A 21,588-nucleotide genomic window follows, 5' to 3' on the forward strand; every position below is an offset into this window, starting at 1 on the left:
CGTACCATGTTTCCGTTTCCGGCAACATCTACGACTTGGATAATATTTATATTTCCGATACGATCCATATTTCCGTTTCCGACAATATCATCGTTTCCGGAGTATTCATTTCTTGCCTGTGACGATCTCAGCTCCCACTGAAACCAAGATCCGTCGATTCCGAATATCCATAGATGGAGTATCTAATGCCATTAAATACTTGATCCGTTTACGTACTATTTGTGTGACCCTACGGGTTCAGTCAAGAGTAAGCTGTGGATTAATATCATTAATTCCACTTGAACTGAAGCGGCCTCTAGCTAGGCATTCAGCTCACTTGATCTCACTGAATTATTAACTTGTTAATTAATACTGAACCGCATTTATTAGACTTAAACATAGAATGCATACTTGGACCAAGGGCATTATTTCCTTCAGTCTCCCACTTGTCCTTAGGGACAAGTGTGCATTTCCTAATTCCTTTGTCGCTCGATGCTTGCTCTTGAACATAAGGTAAGAGTTGTCATCCTTATTATGTCCAGAGGTGTTTCTCGGTTTCAGAGTTCAACTGATCAAATAGACAGATAATCATAGCCTATGATTCATCCGAGCACGGCCATGCATTTCACAGTTTCTAGCTCTCCGAGTGGCCTTGTACAACTTTTAAGCATCTCATCCCGATTTATGGGAGGACAATCCCAATCTTGCGATCTTGAGATTAGACTTCGTTTGATAGGTGATTACCTGAGCGTTGCCTTTATAGCCTCCTTTTACGGTGCGACGGTTGGTCAACGTCAAAGCAACCAGTTCTCAAACAAGTAATCTCAAATCACTCAGGTATTGAGGATTTAGTGTCTAATAATTTTAATGAAATTTACTTATGACAGATTTTCATCTCTTACAGTAAAGTTTCATAGGTCTTGTCCGATACTAGTCTTCCCAAAGTAAGTATCTATGCAAATGATTATGACATTGCCATGTCCACATAGTTCAAGAAACAGAACTACTAGTCATCTTGCATTCTAATCGTCTAACGTTTTCTATGCGTCCAATTTTATAGAAAACTCCGACTAGGGACCATTTTCAACCTTTGACATTCAAGTTCACTTGATAGACATTTCTTAGTCACAGGACTGGTCCTGACAGTCTATCTTGAATATATCGTCAAATTGAAGGGACTCATCATTTAATACTAAACCAAGATTAAATGGAATATGAAAATTCATTTCATATATGATAAATGTTCAACCCCAATGTTTTACAACCATGGGCCTCAAACCCATCTTTAAAACATTTCATGGAATTCAAAGCTATGCTTGATTTCCAGTGCTACAATGTGAGTGTTGCTTTCTCACTTGTTGCATAGGTTTAGTTATCATGCTTTGCCAATCTTAATATCTTTTTCATCGAATGATATTCGAGATAGGATGATAAGATCTTTTGAGTTTATTTATTATGTGATCTAGTCTTTCTTACTTCGATAGTGGTTCTACGCATTTTGCAATGAAGAGCCATCAAGTTAGTAGACATGTGATCCACCAAAGTTTAATGAAGAACTCATTAGTATAAACAACTCTGTTTTGTTGCTTCTTAGGCAATAAGTACTTTTACTTCAACTGTTTAGGTTGCTAGTGATGCTTTGTTTGGATTTACTTATCCAAGCAGTTCACAGACATGTGGAAGACTTTCCAGCTGTATCTTAGAACATAGAAATTAATATTTTAATTTCCCACGCAACAACTCATGGTCTCCAACCCATGTTGCCATTTCAAAACACGATGCTCTATAGCTCGTCCTTATCAATGGTTAACTCCAAAGGGTCTTGCTTGATCCTTTGCCAGTGTTTATGCGTGTAGCATCAATATTTAGCATATCTTTATTTTCTTGAATCAAGAACTATTCCTATGTACCTTTTCAAGTACCATAAGTATTCTTGATCTCAATCTAGTTGATCTTCACTTAGATCAATAGAGATTGGTATATGTTCGTCATGCCTAAAGTCATACGATACGTTTTTGGAGATCCTCATATTATATCATACATGATAAATTCTTTTGCAGAATAATTCCCAATTGAATTCTATTCATGTAACTTTAGCTTATCTAGTTTCAGTAGATACTAAATCCAGCTAAATTCTTTGACATATAATATAGGTTAAGAATCTTATTTAGATCCTTTGATGTTTAACTTAGTAAATGCTTATACATAGTTCAAACATCCTTTACTTAGATTTATTCACATGGGTCGAATATCTCCAATGGAGACTTTCGTGTTTGATTTAGTAAATGCCATTTACTTAATCCAAAACAATATCATAAGATCTTTGTAAATAGATCTTAATACCCAGTATGTACTAAGTTTCGCCTTGGTCCTTCATTGATGAATAATCTCAAATCTAAGTATTTAGCATTTAAATGTTATTTCACAATAGAGAGATATGTGTGTGATACACATAGGACCAATTAAGTTTTACGTACTCCCACTAAACTTCTTATATATCTATAAGAATCATGTACATTTTATGAAACTAAAATACTTATTAGCTTCACTAAAATACAGTTCCAACTCCCAATTGCTTGCTTAAATCTGTACTTAGATTTCGTAAGCTAGCTTTCTTTTCAAGCATTTATTTGGATCCACAAATCCTATGAAATTCCATGTACATAGTTTCTTCCATCATTTGATTGAGGAATACGTTTTGTCATCCAATTGTCATATGTACCAATATGCAATCATTGCTTGAATTATAGACTTGAGCATTATGATTATGCATGAGGTTTCAACACAATCCATGCCATGAATTTGCTTGTAACCTTTAGCAACTAATCTAGCTTTGTGTGTGAACACAATTCTTGTTTGATGGTTTTTATCCTTAAAACAAATTTGCAACCAATAGGTGTGAAACTATTCTTGCAAATCAACAAAATTTCAATTTTGTCATCAAAACATTGAGTATGTTTTATGGCCTCTAACCATTTAAAACATTTGAGTCTATATATGGCCTCTAACCATTTTAGGGAATCTGGGTTTCGTCATAGCTTTCTTATAAGTCACAAACTCATTAATCTACATGATAATAGTTTGACTGCAAGTTGTAGGTTTCTTCACTATCTAATGGAAGGATCGCATAGCTTCAATGACCTGAACTCCATGTTTCTTCACTATCTAATAGAAGAATCTCATAGTTCCAGTGACTTGAACTCTATGCCTACTAGGGTATAGAACATCAAACAATGGAATATCAATAGCCACTTGAAAGTCCTTTGAATATTTTGTTCTCCTTGAAGCACTTGTAAAGTCTTCTAAGAGATGTCTATTCTTTAAAGCCACTTCTAAAGTCCTTAAAGAATAAGTTCGTATTTTCTGAAGCACTTCGAAAAGCCTCCGGAATGTCCGTTTATGTTTGTTGTTCGCCTCGAAGACTTTCGAGGTCTATTTTCTCCCACTTGTCATTTTGGAAACGAATCTCCAAAAGGACATTATTTCGAGCAAACAAACATTATGTTCTCAAAAATTCGTGGTAGAAACAATACCCTTGTGTCTCATTTGAATAAATCACAATGAAACATATATCTATACTTGGGCCTTAGTTTGTCGAATGACAAACACTAAGCTCCCACTGAGTTTTGCAACTCTCTAGATATATTTTATGAAAAGTTATTCTGAAATTACTTTTCAATAGCTTTGACGAATTTGGTTTAGTTTGGTGGTAGTTGAGAATTTTGTTTTAGAAATTATAGGAAAAGTCTTTATGATTCATCATTAATCGAATCAAGTACTAATTGACTTCGATTATTCCAACTAAGATATGCCATATCTTATGGACCTAGATTGTGAAATTACACCACACAATCATTGATGATCATATTTGGTCTCAAGTAATCATCAACATGATCTAACCTAGATCTTTATGATTTCTTGCCAAGTGGATTTATACTTCTGAATCTTTGAACTAGCCAAAAAGATTCAAACTTATATCACATTGAGTAAATAAACCTATATTCACTCAAATCTGTGTGAAATAATAAAGTCATAAAATCTTTCTTTAGCTTTGAACTCTATTGTCTAGGCGTTCTAACAATAGTTCATATCTTTTGTTACTTTCAACAAGTAAGACTAGTTGTCTTAAAATGATCTAGAAATCAATCAACTTTCAAAAGTCCATCAAAATAGAGCTTTTGAATGTTAACTTGTTGATATGGTCTAAGCAACAATGCCAAAGATTAGTGGAACTCAAATCAAGGGGTTGATTTGAACCTAGTAAAGTTCTTTAAAGAGTTGTTTGTTTTAATCAAGCATATTGAGTCAACCTGTAATTGACCATTTCATTCAAATAAACAAACAAACATTGTTTTTGTTTTTCTTGAATGTGAGTCTTTCTGTGTTTGAAAACAGAAATTTAGGTATGTTGATTATGGAACAAAATAGCCATTAAGTTCCAGCCTTTGAAAGGACTTAAAACAAACTAGATGACCCTACAACTAATGTAGCATTGCCATGCTTCATTTCCCACTTGTAGGTCATTAGTGTATCCTAGCTTCCATTGTTTGAGTTATTACCGAAGTAAGAACCTCAAGCGGTATATGATACCAAGGAAGTTTGATTGCTAGGTCATTTCTCTTTAAACATAAACTTATAGGTAGAAACGGAATCGTAAATTCCTTTCATTTGTTCTCGTTTTCCTATTTCTTGTACCCTTTCTTATAGTCTTAAGAATTGAATTCTTTAGTGTTGACTTTTATACTTTGTTAGACATGTCCAATGTCACCCCAACAAGGTTCTTAACATTTAATTTATGTTGAATATTAAGTTTCAACTAGATGATCTTACCAGAAGCTTCTAAATTTCTCTAAGCATCGATCTATTCGAATGTCTAGGGACTAGACTCATTCGAGAATTAAATGGACAAAGATATTAGGTTGTTAACCATTGGTAAAGCTGAGCGTTTAAGCTCAATGCTTTATGATCTCAAAACTACAGTGTATTTTGAATTCACAAGCACCAATTGGTTTGCCATTCGATTTTGATATTCGAAAACAACCATAAAAGTCGATATAAGAAACGTACATTTTAAATTGCTAACTTTCTCTCTTTTCCGTGAATCGTTCTTGGATTCACTACCAATCGAGGAAATTTACTGTTACCTTTCTAAAAGGATTTATTGCAGTGCAAGATATTTAATTATAAACAATAATTAAAACATACATTGAAGCATGCAAAGTCTAAACATTTATCATGAATAATAACTTGAAATTAAAGCAACCATGCAATTCAAACAAGTTATTAGCATTTTATTCGATTTTATTGTTCCGGCAGGTGTGAATAAAATGATTCCAAGACCCTAAAACCATTGAAGAATTAAGCACAGTTTGTCGACTCAATTCTAAAACATTTTAGGTAAGCAAAAGCCTTTTGCTAATAGTCTAGAAACTACTCTTGGTTGATAGGTACGTCTAAGAACTTATTAGGTAAACCTATCGATTTTGCCACGACATAAAAGGACTCCTTACTTATATCGTTGAGTTTCACCAAAACTAACATGTACTCACAATTATTTGTGTACCTTGCCCCTTTAGGACCAATAAGTAACACCTCGCTGAGCGAAAACTATTACTAGATTGATGTAAAGGATATCCAAGCAAGTGTATATTTTGGCATGGCACCTTTTAACTCAATTTTTAAGTTTGGAACTTAAGGCTCTTACTATGTTGGTTAGATTTTAAGTGAACTAAAATCCTTAATCTTGCAACATAATCAGGCCACAATCTTATGCATAATTAAGACATATTTAAAGCAATAAATAACTTAAAGCATGCATAAGATAAATGTGATCTAGTATGGCCCGACTTCATCTTGAAGCTTTGACTTCAAAGTCCGTCTTGAAAATCTCCGTGGGAGGCACCATTTTCTTCAAATAGGATAAGCTATAATTAAAACTAATTACAACTATTTGATGGTACGCAGACCATATTTGAATTGAAAAACAACTTTGGTACTTTAGACCAATTACATTCAAATTAATGGTTCGCAGACCATATTTTCTATCCTATTTGGGCCATACTAGTCACTTCATAACCTGCAAAACAGTACATATACAATATATACCATTCACCCATTCATTATCATGAATGGCCCACATAGCTGGTTAGTTAAAACACGTTATGCATCACGTAAACATTTGCAGCAATTAATCAAGGGCACCAATAATCTACCAATTATTCAGTCCTTATTAATTCTAATCAAGTTGTTTTAACCTTAAGGATTCGTAGACCTAATCAAGAGTTTATGACTAAAAAGCGCTCCCACTTAAACCAATAAATTTATATGCTTTACTAATTTTAAACATAAAAATGTATTTCTAGTCTAACCGGAAACATACAAATTTAATTAAAATTTAAAGCTCATATGAATATATAATTGAATCCAAAAAGTTTAATTTAATTTCAGTCGTATTTAAAATAATTCATGATTTTAATTTTAGTAAAATAATTAGAATAAATAAAATTTATTATAATTACAATATTCAAAATTAAAATCCAAGAAAATAATTTAAATTATTAATTTTAAAATTAATTAAAATTACGTAAACTGAAAAATTTCAAATTAAACATTCAAAACGATCTAATCGCAACGCAAACACCCTACGCATCGCACGCCCATGGGCCACACGCACACAGCCATCGCTGGCCATGTGCGCGCAGCCCATGCGCTCGTCGCATAGCTGCTGCATCTTCCATCGCAAGCCATCGCACAAGTGGTGCTCGCTGCGCGCGCGCCAGCGCTCGATGCACGCGAGCCATCGCTCGCTGTGCGCGCTCGCCAGCGCTCGCTGCGCGCGCTCCAGCGCTCGATGCACGCGAGCCATCGCTCGCTGTGCGCGAGCCATCGCTCGCTGCGCGCGATCGACGCTGGGCGCAGCGCTCGTGGAACGCGAGCTTGCGCTCGCTGCGCGCGAGGCAGTGCGCGTTGTGGCGCAGCTCGCTTGCTGCCCACACGCGACTGCCGTGCCTTGCCTTCGCCCATGCCCATTCGTCCATAGCTCGTGGCTCACGACACAAGGCAGGGCTACTGCCTTGTGCTCGTGCACCATGTCCCTGCTCATTGCATTCGTGCCGCACGGGCGACGAGCTCCCTTGCTCGTCGTCGCATGCCCGCACTATACAACACCCCTTAAGGGTAACACGAAGCGTCCATTGCTTTGTGCGTGCAAGTTATATGAACGAATCGCATAAAAAATTTAAAATTTATATTTAAAATTAATGACAAATTAATAAATAATATTAATTTCATAATTTTAGGGCGAAAAATCGAAAATTTATTATTCAATTGATTTCCGATTATTATGGATTCAAGCCTAGGTCATAAAAATTTAAAATTTATCATAAATTTACAATTTTTATGGTGGTTTTTAATCATAGGTTTCTAATTAAATTATAATTAATTATGAAAATCAAATTAATTCTAAATTATTCTAATTTTCAACAAATTAATCATAATTACAAATTAGATTGCATAATTAACAAGGCTAGGCATTCAAACTTGTTAAACATATACAGTAGGTCAATCAAAAATTCAAGATTTATCAACAAGAATCGCAAATATTTAATTTAACATCTTAAATTTACGAAATTTTGCATTCGAAAAACTAAAACCTTCGAAAAGTCATAGTTAGGCTTCGAATTTGAGAATTCTGGGTTCGGCAGAAAATTACTATTTTTGTCAAAATTTTAGAATGCCTTTTACATGCGGAATTGACACAAAAATCACTCGATTTGGATGAGTAACGAAGAAACTGCCGAAAAACTGCGTACGTATAATTAAATAAACGCAATTTGCAATTAATTAACAATTACGAAAATTAATCACCCCTTTTAATTCATGCAAATTTGTAATATTTAACCATGTTCATGCAGTTTAGATTATGAAAATAATAAGGGGCTCGTGATACCACTGTGAGGTTATGATACATATGACAATTCATAAATCATGCGGAAAAACCATTTAGCCAGGAATACATATTATTTACACATAATCATATAGCATAATTTAGATGCATACTCTTTGTTGCGTGCCTTCCCTAGCTGCGCTCGAACCGAACAAGAACAAGTCTTTAGGACTCCAAGTGTCGTCCCTCCGTAGATAGTCCACAGCACGTCCGGATCCGCCTTAAGATTGACCAACTAGAATCGCCCTTAAGGTACTAAAGATTTTCGGCACTCTTAGATAAGAAATGTGTCTGAATTTTCTCTCAAAAACTCACTTTGAATACTTGAATAATCTCTTAAAATATGTGACCCTAGGCACGTATTTATAGAGTTATGGAAAGGGTTTTGGAATCCTATTAGGATACTAATTTATTTAATTATAACCCTACTAGGACTCTAATTAAATAATCATTATCTAATAGTTTTAGGATTTAATCACACTTCGAATCCTGATTGCTTCAGGATTCCCGCACAAGCAATGCACGAGCACCGTACACCCGCGCAAGCCTTGCGGCCCACGCTAGGCGCACAGCGCTCGGCCCATTGCTGCGCTCCGCGCGCGCGCGCCCAAGGCCTTGGCTGGGCCTGGCCTTGCGCTGGGCCTGGTCGAGGCTTGGCGTGCGCTGGTGTGCGTTGGCTCGCTGGGCGACGGCCTGGCTTCGTGCTGGGCCTTCGTCTAGCGGGCCTCGTTCGATGCTAATTCGTACGATACGCTTCCGATTAAATTCCCGATTCCGGAATTCATTTCCGATACGAACAATAATTAATATTTCCGATTCCGGAATCAATTTCCGTTTCGAACAAATATTTAATATTTCCGTTTCCGGAATTATTTTCCGATTCCGATAATATTTCCGATTCTGACAATATTTCCGTTTCCGGCAATATTTCCGATTCTGGCAATATTTCCATTTCCGATAATATTTTCCGATACGTACCATGTTTCCGTTTCCGGCAACATCTACGACTTGGATAATATTTATATTTCCGATACGATCCATATTTCCGTTTCCGGCAATATCATCGTTTCCGGAGTATTCATTTCTTGCCTGTGACGATCTCAGCTCCCACTGAAACCAAGATCCGTCGATTCCGAATATCCATAGATGGAGTATCTAATGCCATTAAATACTTGATCCGTTTACGTACTATTTGTGTGACCCTACGGGTTCAGTCAAGAGTAAGCTGTGGATTAATATCATTAATTCCACTTGAACTGAAGCGGCCTCTAGCTAGGCATTCAGCTCACTTGATCTCACTGAATTATTAACTTGTTAATTAATACTGAACCGCATTTATTAGACTTAACATAGAATGCATACTTGGACCAAGGGCATTATTTCCTTCAAATTCTTCACCAGATTCTTGAAATATATACAACATGCGACTGAACCCGCAGAAGTGCACGTTCGGAGTGATCACTACAGTGTGATTTTGGAAACACATCCCTAAAGAAACATCAACCAATATATATATATATATATATATATATATATATATATATATATATATATATATATATATATAATACACCAAATAGAACATAATCTTGTCCATTACAAAACAATGATGAACATCAAAAGAATATACTTACAATAAAGAAAAAGAACATAAAAAACATAAAATAAGACAGAAAAACAAAAATGAAAGACAAATGAACATACTCACATTATAAACGAACAATACCTTATAGCCTTATCCATGGCAGAACACTGATCAGTCATGATGGTCACAGATTGCTTCCCTCCCATAGAAGTCAAAAAATAATTTAAAAGCCACTCAAAAGTACTTGCCTTCTCATTCAATATAAACCCAATTCCAAACATGATATTTTGGGTGTGAAGATTCATTCCAACAAAAGGCCCACAAATAATATCGTATTTATTAGTACGATAAGTGGTATCATGAATCAATAAATCCCCAAAGGCTTCATAATCAGACCGCATTCTTCCATCTCTCCAAAAATAAGTTGGTCAACTGATTTAATTCATTAACTTGAAAATCATAATAAAAGTTGTGTTCATTAGCTTGTCTCATCGCAACCCATCTGATCAACTGATTTGAATCACAACCATCCAGATTTTTCTTCTTCTCCGTTGTAACAGCATCATATGCATCGGGAACAGTGAAGCCTAAATGAGCCTCACCACCTACTTCTTTCCTCATTGCTCTAAGAATATCAACAAACTTAGTACCACTACAGGTAAAAGTAGTAAGAAAAGTCAACTGTTCTTTTGAAATGTGCCTATGTGACCTAATAAGATATCTCTTATTAGCAGAAAACATTTAATGGGTATGCACACGACAGTGTTTAGAAAGAACATATTCTTATCAACATCAAACTGAACTGATGCCTTGCATCCAATTCTCCTTCAATTTTTTTAAAAAGATTTAGGCACAACACCGTCAACATTTTTAATCCCCTCGGATGCACAAACAAAATTCCCCTGCCGAACTATTCTAGTACCACTTCTGTACTCCTTTTTACCCTTCCTAGTACTAAAACCATTCCTAAAAGCATGACTATTGTATAACGCATACGCCTCCTCATCATCATCCTTAACTGCACTACCCTCTAGTGAAACTGGTTCTTCAAAATCTGCATGAATAATAAAAAGAACACAATAAAAAAAAAAGAACAAATGGTAGGAGTAAAAGAACATAATAACAGACAAAAAGTACAAGTCAAGTACCTTGGCCAACAACCACATAGGACTCTGGATCCTCATTAGCATCATTTTGTTCTGAATGATCAAGCACATTATTCATGATGTCTGAAAATTTATAACATAACATAATTATCAAAAAAGAACATAATCGAAAGAAAAAATTAAAATGCAAAAAAGAACATATGTATGTTAACTACGTTCAATTGTTCTTTTCTAAATAATCAAAAATATTCAAAATCAACGAACATCAACGTATTAATACAAAATAAAACGTATATTGAATATGTTCTTTTGATACAAGAATATGTTCTTTAAACACGAACAATTGTTCTTTTTTGCGAACCAAACGTAACCAAACGTATATTCCTTAAATATACGTATTATTACACAACAAATTTCATCAAATAAATGTTATAAAATGCATAATAATCAAAAGTAATTACAATGCACAATAATCAACAATTTCAAAATCAACGAAGCATGAAATTCGTTATTACATAAATCTAAAATAATTTCAATCATCAAAATCATCAAAAACACGATTATTACGAAATCGAAATCATCAAAATCCAAAAAATTTAAATCCGTTATTACAAATTGAAAAAATACCTTCATAAATCCGATTATCAGCTGAAGAATCAAAATTGAAGAAGAAGAACCAATTGAATTTGATTTTGAAGTAGAAAAATTATGGAATATTTGAGAATTTTCCATTTTTCTCTCTCTAAAACAAATTACAGATACATTGTTAGCACTTTCTTTGTCCTCTTCACACTTTGAATTAAAAAATATAAACCCAAGAATAATAAATACCCGCAAAAAGGAGCGAAAAGAACTGAACATCAAAAAAAATCGCGAAAAACAGAACTGAATAGAAGAGAGCATATGATGTTCTTTTGTTCAAAGAAAGATGTTCGATTTATATCCAGATTTAATGAAAACGCGTGTTTTATGTTTAATTGTTGGTCGTTTTGGTGCAGGTACACCTTCCTCTACGTGCACACGCCTGCACCATCAAAATTGTGTGCACCCATGATGATCATTTTTTCTCAGGGGTGTTTTATCTTCTAAAAAGTTATACAGACCTTTTAAAGAGTTGTACCATAAGAAAGTCCACTTATTTATCGTGAGTTTACTCTCAGCGATTTCTACTCATACTTATTCTCCCGGCCCCTTAATTAGTCTAGGTTTGAACACTTCAAAGTATAAAATCATGGAGACAGAAAATAGCAAGATTACCTCAGAACTCAAGAGAGTATCACAATCACGTGCATCTGTAATTTATCTTTGGCTTGAGTACTTAGTTGAAATATTGATGAAATCATGGAAGTATAGTTCTCTCTTCTTCTGTTTGTTGTATCTCGTAAATCAGTGAAATGAATTATTACTATGTTTTTGAGTATAAACTAATACGAACCCTATCCACACTTCGCAGAACTGTTAACTGGTGGTGAAAAGAAAAGGTGGTAATTCAAAACTTTGAGATTTTTAGATGGTACTACCTCCGTTTCAGAAAGTTCTTTACGCTTTGGAAAATGTGTCCAAAGTATAAAAACTTTGACTGTAAATTCTCACCATTATATACATCAAAACGTTACATGTAAGATCTTGTTAGATTGATCTCGGGATGTATTTTCATAATATCAAATTTTTATAATTTTTTCACATACGAAATTGGATATATTAGTAGTTAAATATTGCATTGGAGTCCGAACAAATAGTAACTGTAAAGATCTTTTTGAAACGGAGGTAGTAAAACACAAAATTTCCTAATGTTATTTACACTTTGTTTTATTCTAATTTTTGTACATGAAAATTTTACTACCTTACCCTTCTTATCTCATAATATTTACGATTTTGCACACATTTTCTGTTACTTTATTCATTTTTTTTCTTACATCCACCTTTTACATATTTTTTTTACTTTATCCACATTTTATTATATTCAATCAACTGTTCTATTTTTGTCTTATTATTTATGCAAATAGTAACCGTAAAGATATTTATGAAACGAATGTAGTACTTACTAATAATAATAAAAAAAAATAGAAGAAAAAATTATCAAAAATGAACTTGTAATTCATACACCCTTCGTCCCTTGATACTCGCCCCAGTCTAACAGGCACCGAGTTTTAGACAATTTAATTGACTTATTAATTTATGGCAAATTTGTTAAAAGTTTTTTAGCGGGGCGAGTATAAAAGACGGATGAAGTAATAAAATACAACGGTAAATAGTAAGTTAGGGATGTCAGTGGGGCGGGTTTTGTGGGAGACCCGCTCCGCATCCGTTCCAAGTAGGCGGGGATGGGGGCAGGTTTGGCGGGTGATGGGTATAAAAACCGTACCCGCCATGGGTGATGGGCGGGTGTGGATTTTGTGTCGAACCCGCTCCATCCCCGCCCGCCCCGCCCCATCCCCACTCGCCCCGCCCCATCCCCGCTTCATACCCGCCATGGGTGATAGGGCGGGTGTAGATTTATTTGTTTGTAGGTGATAATATGAATTTAGGTGAGACTTTTAAGGTTTTTTGTTTGGATTTTTTTGTTATTACGAGTACTTTTTTCCAATTACATATGATACTTTTAGTAATAAGGTGTTTTTTCTAAAGTTAAATTTTAGTTACTCCGTATATATGGTAAATATTTGATAAATAAGAAAAGTTAGGCGTGTATTGGGGCGGGGATGAGACGGGGATGGATATCCAGGAGGGTGGTGCGGCAATGATGGATTTTAGTTTGTACCCATTGGGGCGGACATGGGGATGAATTTTTTACCCGCCATGGATGATGGGGCGGAGATAGAGATGAAAATTTTAGGCGGAAATGGAAATGGAAATGGAGGGACCAACATCCGCATCCGCCCCGCCCCGTCCCGTCCCATTAACATCCCTAATAGTAACTGTAACCTCTAAAAATTACGACGGGACTACAATAACAAAAGCCTTTATCAACCCATTATACAATGCATATTCTCTTATACGCAACGAGACTATGATTGAAAGGTACCCTACTGATGCTTGACAAAAAAAACCCGTGGGTAGCCAATTGGAGCCCATACTTTAAATTAATGGTTTCATTTGGCTTTTATAAGTTGGCTTTACTCCATTATAACAAGTAAATTCCAATTTCGGTTGACTATCCCATAAGCTATACTACGGGCTAATATTTTAAAATAGGATGTTTTACATATCATGATTAAATTTTTTTAAGCTTCAGATGAAATTGATCTATAAAACAATATATATACCCAAGACTTGTACATATGATGAGTTGAATACAGTCCACTGAACACAAGAAATTAAACAAAAATGCCGTCTAGAAATACCATGGTTCACCTCACCACTTATATTCTAGTGATTTTCTGTTTTACAGCAACAGTTTTATCAGCAGAAACTAAGCTGCAGGTTGAAGCAGAAGCATTAAAGGCGTTGAAGAATTCGATCACCAACGACCCTCTTGGTTATCTCTCCGGATGGAATAGTAGCATCAGCCATCACTGCAACTGGACTGGTATCTCATGTGACCTTTCCACAAGCAGTGTGATTGCAATATCATTGACAGAGAAGCAGCTCGAGGGGAAAATCTCAACTTGTGTTGGTAACTTATCCAAACTTCAGGTTCTTGATCTGACATCTAATGCTTTTTTTGGTCATATTCCTGCTCAACTTGGGAACTGTTTTCAGCTAATAGAGCTTACCCTCTTTGACAATTCTTTTTCTGGCACCATTCCTCCTCAACTAGGCAACCTTCAGAACTTGCAATCATTAGACTTAGGAAACAACTTACTCAATGGAAGTATACCTGATACCATCACTAACTGTATAGCTTTAGTTGCACTTGGACTCAACTCCAACAAATTCACTGGTAATATTCCATCCAACATAGGAAAGATTGAATCTTTACGAGTTTTTATTGGTTATAGCAACAGCTTTGAAGGTCCCCTTCCTAATTCCGTAGGAAAGCTGACCGCATTGCGTGTTTTAGACCTGAGTCAAAACCAACTATCAGGTGAAATTCCTTCTTGGATAGGGAACTTGAAAAGTTTGGAAACACTTCAGCTTTTTGAGAACTCATTTTTTGGAGAAATCCCACCTGAAATTGGGCAGTGCAAGAACCTTACCCTTCTCAACATGTATAGCAACAAATTTGTGGGAAGAATCCCTCCTGAGTTTGGGAATTTACTCAACCTGCAAATGTTAAGGTTGTACAAAAATAAGCTGACTTCAGTAATACCAAAATCTTTGTTCAATTGTAAGGCATTAACACATTTGGAGATATCAATGAATGAGTTAAGTGGACAAATACCTTCTACAATCGGATCATTACTGTCATTAGAGATGTTGATGCTGCACTCAAATAATTTCACTGGTTCAATTCCATCTTCTTTGACCAACCTGATAAACCTGACTTATTTCTCAGCAAGTTTCAATTTCCTAACAGGGGAAATACCATCTGATATTGGGAAGCTTTATAACTTGAAGAACCTTACCTTGAATCAAAACCTACTAAGCGGCCCACTTCCTTCTAGTATAACCAATTGTACACAACTTCTTGTGGCAAGCCTTAGTTTCAATAAGTTAACTGGTGAACTCCCACATGGTTTAGGGAAGTTATCTAACATGACATTCTTTTCCGTAGGAAACAATGCCATGTTTGGGAACATACCAGATGATATCTTTGACTGCAATAATCTTGAAACTCTTGATTTGGGTAGAAACAACTTTAGTGGACCACTGAAGCCAAGTATCGGAAAAATGAGTAGTCTTAGAAGGTTACAACTTCATTTGAATTCATTTACAGGCCAGATTCCACCAGAAATTGGTAATATTAGCAGATTATTTACAATTCAAATAGGTGGAAACAGATTGTCAGGCCGAGTTCCACATGAAATCTCCAAGCTCTCTCTCCTCCAAGATCTAGCCTTGCAGGACAATGCACTAGATGGTGAGATTCCAGAGGAGTTGTTCCAACTCAAACAGCTTACTATTCTTGAGTTGCAGAACAACCAGTTAAGTGGTCGATTTACAGATTCTCTCTCAAAACTCGAGCTTCTTTCAACCTTAAACCTAGGAGGAAACAAATTTCATGGCCCCATCCCAACCAGCATGGCTAAACTTAGACGTCTGACAATGTTGGATCTCTCCAACAACAATCTCAACGGGTCAGTTCCAGGACTAGTTTTTGCAAGCATCAAGGGATTGCAAACTTACCTCAACTTATCACACAATTCACTGTCTGAATCAATTCCTGAAGAAATTGGTACGTTAGAAATGGTACAGTCCATCGACATGTCACATAATAATTTCTCTGGACCAGTTCCAGTAACACTCAAAGGCTGCAGAAACCTGTTAAACCTCGATTTATCAGTAAATGAGCTTTCTGATCGTCTCCAAGATGGAACATTTGATGATACAAATCCTCTTACAAGCATAAACCTGTCAAGGAACCAGCTCAATGGTCCGATTCCAGCAAGTTTGGCAAAGCTGACACAGCTGAATTCACTTGACCTTTCACAAAACCAATTACATGGAGTGATCCCAGAAAATCTCAATGACCTTAAAAATTTAAAATTTCTTAATCTCTCCAACAATCAGCTTGAAGGTCCTATCCCTCAATATGGTGTACTCCGAAACTTCCCTGGATCATGTTTTGCAGGAAACAAAGGGCTCTGTGGAACCAAACTGCTTGGCTCTTGCACCAAGAAGAGATTCTCCAGTTCTTTGCACAAGAAAACGCTATTGATTTTGATACCCCTATTGTGTGCATCAGTTTTATTATTCATTGTCCTTGTCACCCTATTTTATAAGCAGAAACAGCGCACTAAAAAGAGAAGTATTAAAGAAATTGAGACGGTTGATGTAGATAATGCAGGATCTTTAACAATCAAGAGATTCAATTCAAGGGATATTGAAATTGCTACTGATTACTTCAGTGAAAGCCGTGTTCTAGGTAGCAGCAGTTTAAGCACTGTTTACCAGGGAAAATTGGAAGATGGGAAAATAGTGGCTATAAAGAAGTTAAATTTGGTAGAGTTTGCAGCAGAATCTAACAAGTGTTTTTACAGAGAAGCCAAAATCTTGAGCCAGCTAAGACACAGACACTTGGTTAAGGTGATTGGCTATGCTTGGGAAAGCAGAAAGTTGAAGGCATTAGTTCTAGAATACATGGAGAATGGGAACTTAGAACAGATAATCCATGATCCTTCAGCAGATGTCTCAAAATGGACGTTATCAAAGAGAATTGAAGTTTGTATCTCGATTGCTAAAGGGTTGGCTTACTTGCATTCAGGATACGACTTTCCCATAATTCACTGTGACTTGAAGCCTTCAAATATTCTGTTGGATGGAGATTGGGAAGCCCATGTCAGTGACTTTGGAAATTCTCGGATACTGGGTGTCCATCTTCCATGTGATAGTAACAGTACCACTGCATCAGCATTTAAAGGAACAATTGGCTACATGGCACCAGGTAAATTCCTCTGCATCAGTTCTTGCAGTTTATCTGTGATTTTTTCAATTGAAACTTAACCATTTTTGTATTGCAGAATTTGCATATATGAGGACTCTGACGACCAAAGTAGATACATACAGTTTTGGAATTGTAATCATGGAGTTATTCATGAAACAAAGGCCAACAGGTCTTAAAGATGAGGGGGGATTACCACTAACCTTGCGCCATCTGGTAGAGAGGGCAATGGCTGAAGAGAAGCCACTTCAAGTTATTGACCCTGATTTAACTTCAAGTATCACAAGAAATGAAGAAGACATTGTCACAGAAATTCTTAATCTAGCATTGTCCTGCACCTCCTTATCTCCTGAAAAACGACCTGACATGAACTTGGTGCTGTCAAACCTTATAAAACTAGAAACCGCTGTTTGGTGTCAAAACAATGACAGTAATTCATTCAAGTAGATTGTAGCCTCAGGAACATCATGTAAGAAGCTCCTGTCGATGGTGATTTTCCATCTAATATTTTCACTTTCTTGGCATGGTTATCGCTTTTAATCATACTAGAATGTGCCCGTGCATAAGCGCTGGATATATAAAATATTGCAAATAAAAATAAAGGTATATAAAGAGTAGTTAGTTTTTAATTTACTAATAATTACAAATAAATCCTCATAAAACCATATACTCCTATTCAAATAATTCAACATTTTCCTCGTTTTGTTTCCTCAAATAGTAGAACTCTTCTTCCATCTCACTTGCAAAATCGGTGCAACTATGATATCTTCACTCTTTAACTTTGGAACATGTAGTATGAAAGTAAACGAATTCATCAAACACTCTTTCAAGTTATCCTCCAAAATATGTCTCCAAATTCCTAATCATTAATTAATGTTTGGGTCAATATATGTTGTAATCCAAATACAATATATATCGCCAGATATTTTTTTATATGCACTTCATGGTTTTCAGGTTCTTTAATATCAGAAAATTTAAGGTCGATGATCATATTAGTATGTTGTCCAAAATTAATTATTTCAGCATGTTGTTTCACTAGTTTGACTTGAAAATGAATTTTCCTATGTACATTATTCATCCCAACTTTAGATAGAATAGTGATATACTAAATTGGTTGCAAAGACTGACTCACATGTGAGGTGAGAGTGTGAGACTCATTAGCATGTTGTATCTTATGTAATTGTTGACTTCTATTTTTACTTTCATATCCTTATTAATAGAAATAAGCAACTTATGAATAACAAGTAGTACATCATTGCGCTTAAACGAAAAATCAGAAATAAACGGAACATGTCATGATCAAAATACTTGGTCAACAAATACTTAGTCTTATTCATGTTTCCCACTCTGTACTTCCTATTAATGCAGCTAATTTAAACTAGGAAGACAAAAGTTACTTAAGTAACGTGACATTGATTAACATATAAGAATATATGAGTTTATTAAAAAAAAAAATTGGACTTATATGATGTTAATTGATAGATAAGAGGTGTAAAACTGCAATCAAAATATGATATTTTAAATAAGAAAAGTACCTCTCATCAAATGACCCAATTTCTTCTTCGTTAGTTACTCCAACTATTGTTCAAATATATGATCGTCAAATCTAAAAATTAGGAAACTTTATATTGATATCCTATCCTATAAGGTAAGTAGTACATGATAGATCGACTCTATATTGATAAATTTGATATTGATTACAAAAATAAGTAGTATTGTACATGACATATGGACTCTATTGATATTGATTACAAAAGTAAGTAGTACTTCGTACTACTCCTTTTCAAAATGATCTTTACACTCACCGTTTTAGTTTGTTTCATAATGTTCTTTACACTTTGCTTTATCTAATTTTTTGACATGAAAATTTGCTACTTTATCCTTCTTACCTCACAATATTTATGACTTTCCACTCACTTTCTCTTCCTTTATTCATTTTTTCTTATACCCACCCACATTTTTACAAATTTCTCTTACTTTATCCATATTTTATTATAATATTCAACCAACTTTTCTACTTTTGTCTTAATATTGATGCAAACATTAACGGTAAAGATCTTTGTGAAATAGAGGTAGTACATGACAAATAGAGCAGCTATGAAATAATGATAAATGCCGCCATTTCTGATTAAAAGCCTAACTAAAATAGTTCATATTTCTTGCTTATGATACCTTTCCAATTTTTTTTTGTCAATAGTCTTTCTCTAAAGTTAAGACCTACATCACTTGTGTTAATTTGTTTCCGATAAGATTGGGTTTGAAAAAATTTGATTGGGATGGAACCTTGAGTAATATTTCTCACTAAATATAGTTGAACTGCAAACAACCCACAATTAAGGACGACTCGATTGATCGACGTTTAATTCCAATACGATTCCTATACTCGAATTGATTGTTAGGACTTCTCTCTACTTTTCGACACTCGGATCATATGCTAGAATCCATGATTAACATTCTAAATTCTAACTCAGATCAACCAAACCTAATTCCATCTCGATCATAATCAAATCTGAAATCCAAGCAACAATCCCAACTAAATAAGAAAATGTAATCTTTCATCGTTTTTGCTTTATGACATAAGAAACGAAACGATATATCTACCATACAAACCTTTATAAAAGGCGGTCTACACAAAAGACGACCTTAATGTCATATAAGTTAATCAATGAAACCAATTAGTTAAGCAATAGAATCAATTAGTTAACCAGTGAAACCAATTAGTTAACCAACAAATAAATAAGTTAAGCAACAAACCAATTAGTTAAGCAATTATAATGGTCTTTTCAGTAAGACGGTCTTACACAAAAGATGCCGATACTACTAATACTAATAGAGTTATAGTAGTACTACTGCTTCCCCTACGCCATAGTATATACGTTAAGATAGAGTTATAGTACTACTATAATACGGAGTAGTATAATACCTATACTATAATTAATACGGAGTACTATCCTAATATAGGTAGAGTTGTGATATTAGAGTTGAGTTAGTGTAGAATTGTTTTATATTACGATGTTAATCAATTGTCTTAAATATTCTTTTTTTTTAATGTGGAGGGCTTTCTGGTTCCTGAATAGAAGCACCCGTTCCTATAAATTAATTATTCCCACACAAAGTTTATTATTAAGAGAAAAGTTAACATCAAGACAGTGATATACGTAGTATATATGTTACATACAAATATGATACCTGATGAGTGAATGCGTAAACTTATGCTCTTTCTCTTCGCATAGCAGCCTCTTGCTTGCTCTGTATACGGGCCTTTTGCTATTCCAATTAATGTTCTTATATGTGTGACCTCGTAGGTATTAAGCTAAATTAGTTGTAGGCCCAATCCAATTGTAACCTACTATCATAATTATTCCCTAACAAGTAATTATGATTTACTAATTTAACATAATATTTATCTTCATAATATTTCCTATTTATTTATATTTAGTAATTGACGGAAATGTCTTAGGACATAATTCCTTCAGCAACTACTCCTACTAGATTACATCCCGTGCACGCACGGATATTTGAAATTTATTATTAGACCATCTTTTTAGAAAATATTTAACTGAAATATTTAACTCTTAAATCTATTGCGCAATTAATAAATCTCGAACGTAACATTTTATCATATAATATACAATTTTCGCCCTACTATGTGTTATTAGTTGAATATGATGATTTGACTAAAATATTAGATACGATTAATATGCATGCTAATTTAACCAAAATATTGAGTACGAATATTTTTTATTATTGATATGACGAATTGAATAAGATATTACCAAAACTGTCTAATAATGTCATATTCCATAATCTTATAATTTTTTTTCCAAAGATAAACATTTATACAAAAAAAGAGAAAATAAAAATAAAAATAAAGTGGATATGTTTTTGGCGGAAAAAATTTGCACTATAAAGTGACATTTATCATTCGTGATGTTTAGTATAATGTAATAGATTATCTAACGTCCTAATACATTATACAGTACAAGTAACTAATAGTTCCGGACAAATATTAGCTCTAGGAGAGAAGCGTACAGCGTGAAGAAAAATTCTCCAATTTTCTGTTAAACCTTTTATGTATCTAATTCAGTCAATTTATTCTTGCCTGGTAAGGTTTCAGGATGAATATTGATTAGAAATTCAATACAGGATACGCAGCAAGAAGTATTTACTTACCTAGACTCGAGGAATATCGCATGTTCATATACTTAACAAAAACATTCCAGCAAAGAACTTTCCCAGAAATTTAAACTTGATACAATGATACTGGTGGTGGCAAAAATCCAAAATTGGCTCCAAATAGTTAATTTCATGACGAATGGTCTAGTCTAGTGATGCAGCAAGAAATAACAAAAGCCTGGATTCTACAATGTGTAAGTCAAACGTAACAAGTGCAACTTGCCTGAATTTCACACCCTCTTTGCTTTTAGATTTAGTACGTAATACTAGTCAAATACTTGAGTTGAGCTCATGGGCTTTTTAGTATCACTTA

At 34.7% G+C, this 21,588-nt stretch overlaps 1 protein-coding gene across 1 annotated transcript; it reads left to right on the top strand.

Moving 5' to 3' along the window:
* Nucleotides 1–13,838: 13,838 nt before the first annotated feature.
* LOC110789778 (LRR receptor-like serine/threonine-protein kinase FLS2) lies at nucleotides 13,839–17,623 on the top strand. The gene is made up of 2 exons (XM_021994480.2): nucleotides 13,839–17,102; nucleotides 17,179–17,623. The coding sequence occupies exons 1-2, from the start codon at nucleotides 13,943–13,945 to the stop codon at nucleotides 17,544–17,546; spliced, it is 3,528 nt and encodes a 1,175-aa protein (XP_021850172.2). The 5' UTR covers nucleotides 13,839–13,942; the 3' UTR covers nucleotides 17,547–17,623.
* Nucleotides 17,624–21,588: the final 3,965 nt, after the last annotated feature.

The sequence above is a fragment of the Spinacia oleracea genome, chromosome 5, assembly GCF_020520425.1.
Source record: "Spinacia oleracea cultivar Varoflay chromosome 5, BTI_SOV_V1, whole genome shotgun sequence".
Taxonomy (NCBI): Eukaryota; Viridiplantae; Streptophyta; class Magnoliopsida; order Caryophyllales; family Amaranthaceae; genus Spinacia; species Spinacia oleracea.